This window comes from Oculina patagonica, chromosome 3, assembly GCF_052425735.1.
Source record: "Oculina patagonica isolate OP01 chromosome 3, crgOcupat, whole genome shotgun sequence".
NCBI lineage: Eukaryota > Metazoa > Cnidaria > Anthozoa > Scleractinia > Oculinidae > Oculina > Oculina patagonica.
In genome coordinates, this window is record NC_135760.1 from 2051606 (window position 1) to 2057918 (window position 6313).

A 6313-nucleotide genomic window follows, 5' to 3' on the forward strand; every position below is an offset into this window, starting at 1 on the left:
CCAAAATTGTTGTGATATTTAATCTTGATCATAACGGGAGGAGTTTAAATGATGACTTTTCTATTTGACTCTCTAACTGGGCGATTAAAACAACATAGAACGAATTTTAATAATCCATTGATGATCGCCAGCGTTAGATTTCAAAAACAAATAAGCAAACAAGCAAACAAACAAATATTCTTTTCCCCAAATGACCTGGAATTTCTTTTTGGTTACTATTTGTACTGACCAAAGTATGAAGCTAACAAAATATGTAATAGTTCTGCATGCGTATCAGTGTTTTTGAGCTGTGCTAGCTGCAAACAGATGATTCGAAACGTAACTCGGATGGGTCTCGGATCCTTGTATATTGTGCGTTCCACCTTTTCTCTTCTCTGTTGTACTCCTACGTGGCTTCGATTAGTTTCATTTCCTTTCCTTCCTTTATTGTGAAGTCTTTGCCTCCTTACGAGCATTTTTTGCACCTGCATCCTCCGCAGAGGGGCGTAAATTCAATCCCAAGGTTCGTGGTTGGATTTTTTAGCAAGAGAAGATGTCCTGAACTTTGTTCGTTTTGTGGGTGGTAATCGACTTACTCGTAACCGATTAACACGACCGTTCCTGGTGGTTGCAATATGTCTTCTGTTGATATATTCTTGAATAACTTGATTACTCCATCTTATTTACTTGGAAACTTGTTGGTTTAACCACTGTACTGTTATCTGCGCTGATCTGTTTGCCCACTCCTTCTTTAGCTCGGAAGACAGTTTGCTTCCAATTTTTCCGCTGAATTGATTGTTGTGATTTTTTTTTTCTAGTTCAAGTCTCTTCAGGTCTTTGTATCCATTCTCTACTGTGAGTACTGTGCTAACAAATTCCTCCAATCTCTTGTTCTCGCCTTTCATGATGGGTCTTGGAATTGTATTAACGAGCCTCTCCCAGGGGTTTTAGATAACAAGGGAACACTAGGAAATATTTTTGGGGGAACAAGGGAACATGGACCTCCCCCCACCCCTCTGGAAGTGACTTATTAATAATGGCGTTGGCTACTTAACCCTTTCAGTGCTAAATTTCTCAAAAAACAGGGGTTTTTTTTACCATTAAACTGATTTTTTGGTGCTACGATCCTGAATTTCCCTTAACTTTGATTAAAAAGCACTTTTCCATAATGCAGCAAGATTTTGATGAGATTCTATGGAAAAATGTACAGAATTGTACTTTGGCGCATGGGCATAAGCCAAAATTTGGACTCTTTTTTTTGCGAAATTGTTTCCATTTTTTTTCTTGCTCCTTTCTTTTCGTTTTTCTCGGCGTTGTTATTTCCACTCCTTTCTACTGTATCCGTCCTTCCTTTATACAAAAAAAGTTTTGATAAAAACATTGGTAAACCTTGAACCTTTTGAAAAGAGGACCTCGATCTATTACAGGTGTTTTGGCCTGTTTAAGCACCGATTTTGCACCAAAAAGTGATTGACTTTTTCTCGATTAGCTCTGTTAGTATACGACCCATACGCAAAATAAATAGTTCTGTAAAACGGTCAAACCTACATTGTAGCTCTATCAGATGCTTATCACCAAAATCTGCTGGCTTTCAAATTGATGACGTCACAAGTGGTTTATTGACTGCTCCTCCAAATGTCGACAAAAGTCGACTTTAGCACTGAAAGAGTTAAGCTGGGTCTCCGTATTTCTCGTCTAGTCATTTTCACGGCTCTTGAATATCATCCTCTACGCCTTTGACTGTATCCATTGTTTCCTTTCCGAGGCAGGAGCGCAGAATGTACCACGCGCTGTCTCTATTCACTGTAGCCATGGTTTGTTTTACTTAAGCTGAGAATATTTTCTAACTTATTCCGCCAGAAACGCATCACAACCGTGCAATTGTCTAAGCGAAGGGTACAATTGTGTTAGCATTGTTTTCGCGTATTGTCGCAGCCGGCCTTAAAAGTTTCTATCTTTCCCATTGTCTCCTTGTAACGTATTTGAATTCTTCGAATCCATTTGATTTCATTTTCTGTGGAAGCTTCATTTAGAATCTCAAGCATTTTGTCGTGCGCGCTCTTGCAGTCTGATAGCGCGAGCTCTTTATCCTTTTCAGCTTTGCGCAAAGCTATCACTGTGTTTCCGTTCTCTGCGTTCAATTCAACAGGTCGTAACATGTTTGAAAAGAGCTTCAAAGATTGCTTTCGAGGGCTTCTTTTTCATGATTGTCTGTTGGATGATCCTTTAAAACTCCTTTCCCCTTAGTTTAATTAGTGCGGTTCAATTCTTCTTGTTCCCTTTGTTCAAGTAATATATCAAACACGAGCGACAGTGTTTCATCCGTATATCCAAACACCGAGAAGAGAGTTGAAAATACGACGCGCAGCGAGGTGTTTGGATAGCCGATTGAACAAAAACTAAAGGGTAGCCGTTTCGTTTACCATAATTTCTTCCTCGGTAAGATACATTAAGTAAGTAACGTGCTTAGCTTCTACCGTAGACCAAGCAGCGGTAAGCTCGTCTAACTTGCCTTTAAGAATTTCGGTACCTTTTTTCCCAGCTATTTCCTTGAAGAATTCAATCTTTTCCCTCGTAAATCTTGCCTTTGCGCTTCTCCGTATCTTCAGGGCGTCTTCTCCCACCCTCGGATTTTGAATGTACTGCTAGTCGCAAGTCACCAAGATTTCAAATACTGTACGGTTTATTTAGACATTAAGATTCGGTTGTAGAGTCATAAACAGCTGTTTCATGCAAGCACTAGTTAGTGCACGCGACGAGACCGAAACGTGGTCTGGATATTTACTGGAATTTTGCATATTGTCCAAGAGGAAATGTTCAAGTTTGTATTTTTGCACGTGGTTTTCCTCTAAGGAGGCCTTTTTCTGTAACTTTACTTTTACTGTCTCATGTCTTTCAATTTAGTTTTGAAAATTCTTCAAAATTCAGCCTGGCTAAAAATACCTTGTTTCCACATGTCTGAAGAGAAAGAAAACGAAGAAATACACGTCTGTCATGTCGTTATATCTCATTAGAATTCAGCGCGTGCAGTAGCTCTCCACTTCTACCCATAGCACCTTTCGGTCTTGTCGTGTGCACTTTAGTGCATTTTTCCGACTTTTTACTTTTTACAGCTGTATTCGAAATCTATATACATAGATATCAACAGAAACATTTAATCAGTCGAGAAATGTTGGAGGACAAGATAAAACTTTGTGTCTCCTCAAATTCTGCGACTAGAAGTTCGCGTTAATGTTGCCACTAATTAGTTATTGTCACGTCATGTGATAAAATTATACGTCACGCATAATTTTGTGTGTTAGCGAAACAACAGTATCTGATAACAAGGCTCCATTGTTGAAAACGTTTTCAAATCCAAAGCCTCTGTTTTCCACTTTTAATAATGGATATACAAACCTTGCTAAACAATCTTCATGAACAAGTTTCTTGTTCTGTGTGCATGACCACCTTCACGGAACCAAAAACGCTGCCATGTTTACACAGCTTTTGTCTTCACTGCTTAGAAAGGATTTTACAAACGAGTGGCCGTCATGATATCATAACATGCCCAGAATGTGGCATAGAGAGTAGAGTCCCTACAAGTGGAAATCTAAGCCACTTGCCGACCAACTTTCGCATCAACAGTTTGCTGGATGTGTTGGCTATCAAAGAGTGCAGTACAACTGGTGTGAAATGTGGAAACTGCGACAAGAAAAGCGTACAGAGTTTGTACTGCTTCCAGTGTAGTTCTTTCTGGTGCGACAACTGTATCACCGCGCACAACATCATCCGAACTAACAAACAACACCGTGTGTTGGCGCTTAAAAAATTTAAAGATCAAGACTTTGAGGAAGTGTTGAAGCGACCAGCATTTTGCGGAACGCCAGGTCACGAAAGAAAAGAACTGGAATTCTTCTGTAAGACTTGTAAAGTTTCCATTTGCAACGCTTGTGCCTTGACAGATCACGAAGGTCACGCTAAGATGCTTCTGGGAAAAGCTGGAAATGAACGAAAGATACAAGTGCAATCTGTGATTGAAACGCACAGGACAAAAGCACAACAGAAGAGAAACAAAATCACCGAACTTGGCAAAAACTGCATTCACATTGAAGCTCGAGCCGCGTCCGTGAAACAAAACGTACAGGAGTTTGTTGACTTTCTGATGGCAGTTATCGAAGCGAAGAAGAGGGAAATATTGAATGAAGTTGACATCCAAGTAAAAGAATCTGTAGAGCGTCTGCGAACTCAACAGTGTGAGGTGGATAGCCAAGTGAAACTGATCGAGACAAGGATTGAAAAAACTGAAACAATTCTCAAACGAAGCACAAGCGCTGAGATTGTACACATAGATGAATCATCATTAAATGCAATCTTTCAAGAAAAAGCCAGTTATGAAGGAGAACAAGTCGACAGTGACCTTGAAAGCCTTCGTCGATTCGTTTACGTAGAAAACGAAACATTAATAGAGAAAGTCGTCGCTGAAGGAATCGGCTCATTCAAAACATTCCTCAGCAAAGCTTGTGCGCAAGAATCAAGAGCCGAAGGAAAAGGAATCAGTGAAGCGACTGTTGGACTTGAAGCAGAGTTGGTTTTGACAACAAGAAATGATGAAGGTGAACAATGTTACGAAGAGAGTGACTCGGTAACAGTGCAAATCAGAAATCAACATGGCTATGACTGTGCGACTGAAACGCGAGTCCAAGATTACAAGGATGGCACATACAAGATCAGCTATTTTGCCAAAGAGACCGGAGAATGCGACATATCGCTGAAGTTAAATAGTGAACATGCATGTGGCAGCCCTTTCGCCGTTCAGGTGAAACCCAGACAGTTCAGACCTGTGTTTTCTTTTGGACAACAAGGCTCGGCTGTTGGAATGCTTGACGGGCTTTGGGGAGTGGCAGTCAATGAACGAAATGACATTGCTGTGACTGAGACTGAAAACCAACGGGTTTCAGTATTCAGTAGTGATGGGACTCATTTACGATCGTTCGGTAGTGAGGGTGATAAACCGGGCGAATTTAACGATCCTGCTGGGATAGCTTTTAATAAGAATGGAAATATTATAGTAGCGGATAGTCGGAACCACCGTGTCCAAGTTTTTAGTGAGCAGGGTGAGTACCTGAACCAGTTTGGTGAACAAGGAAGTCTTGATCACCAGCTTCAGTGTCCTTATGGTTTATTTGTTGACGAAAATGGGAATGTAATTGTTGCTGATGCAGGCGACAAACTGATTAAGATATTTTCCCCTAGTGGCCGGTTTTTAAGTAAAATTGGCGGAGATGACTCTTTCACCTTTCCCTATCACTGTGTGGAATATGAAAAATATTTAATAGTGTCAGACAGGGGGGACGATTGTATCAAGGTGTTTGATACAAATGGGCAGTTTCTGTACAAATTTGGAAAGAAAAGGGAGGGGGACTGAGAGTTCAGTGAACCTCGATGCTTGTCAGTTAACAAGGCAGGACACCTGATGGTCAGTGATTCGTGGAATCATAGAATTCAGGTGTATGAACTGAGTGGAAAGTTTGTAACAAAGTTTGGAACAAAAGGGAGGGGGATAGGAGAGTTAAATGATCCACGCTCCACAGCAGTTCTTAGTGATGGTAGAATAGTTGTGACGGACTACTGGAACAATCGAATTCAGATTTTCAAGTAAATATAATATCCACTCCCTAGTTGTGTAATTTAAATCAATTCCCCGCAGCAGTTACATTAAGAAATTGATTTTGAGCTTTCTTTTTACTTTAAGTCGTTTATTCGAGGCAATGTTAGTCAATAGTACGCACAAAATTACAAAAAACCTTGTAACAATAAAGCTGACAAATAAATGCGTGAGGATTTTTTTTTATTATTATTATCATTGTTTTGGCATGTAACATATTTTTAAGTGTCCAGGGGTAAAAACAGAGATTTTTAAAATTTAATTCTAGGGGTTCCACGGCAAGATTATATTTACCGGTTATAGGCTGAACTGTTGTAAATACCATTTTATCATCATCATCATCATCATCATCATCATCATCATCTGCTTCCTTATGTCTCCTCTGGGAGAATAGGGCCTTTGATCCGTTCCCTCCACTCTACTCTGTCTTCCGCAACATTAACCGCCTCTGCCCAGGTGGCAAACCCCATCTTCCGCCTCTCCCCCTCTACCGTTCTTTTTTTTTTGTTTTTTGTTTTTGTTAATTTATTTATTTATTTCAAACATACAGACACTAGTTACAAATTACAAGTTACAAATTCACGCAAGCGCTACACCAGCAAAAGTTTACAAATTGTAGAATACATTACATTACGTTTCACAATATTACTTTTGATATACTACATTAACGTTCAACCTGTTTAAAATTGC

General features: G+C 39.8%; 1 protein-coding gene across 1 annotated transcript; it reads left to right on the forward strand.

Moving 5' to 3' along the window:
• Nucleotides 1-3286: 3286 nt before the first annotated feature.
• LOC144646081 (E3 ubiquitin-protein ligase TRIM71-like) lies at nt 3287-5867 on the forward strand. Its single transcript, XM_078505604.1, has one exon. It carries the CDS (start codon nt 3362-3364, stop codon nt 5381-5383), a length of 2022 nt encoding a protein of 673 aa, XP_078361730.1. The 5' UTR covers nt 3287-3361; the 3' UTR covers nt 5384-5867.
• The last annotated feature ends 446 nt before the right edge of the window (nt 5868-6313 follow it).

Coding starts and splice junctions, on each gene's coding strand:
- LOC144646081 (XM_078505604.1), top strand. CDS start 3,362: ATGGATATACAAACCTTGCTAAACAATCTTCATGAACAAGTTTCTTGT.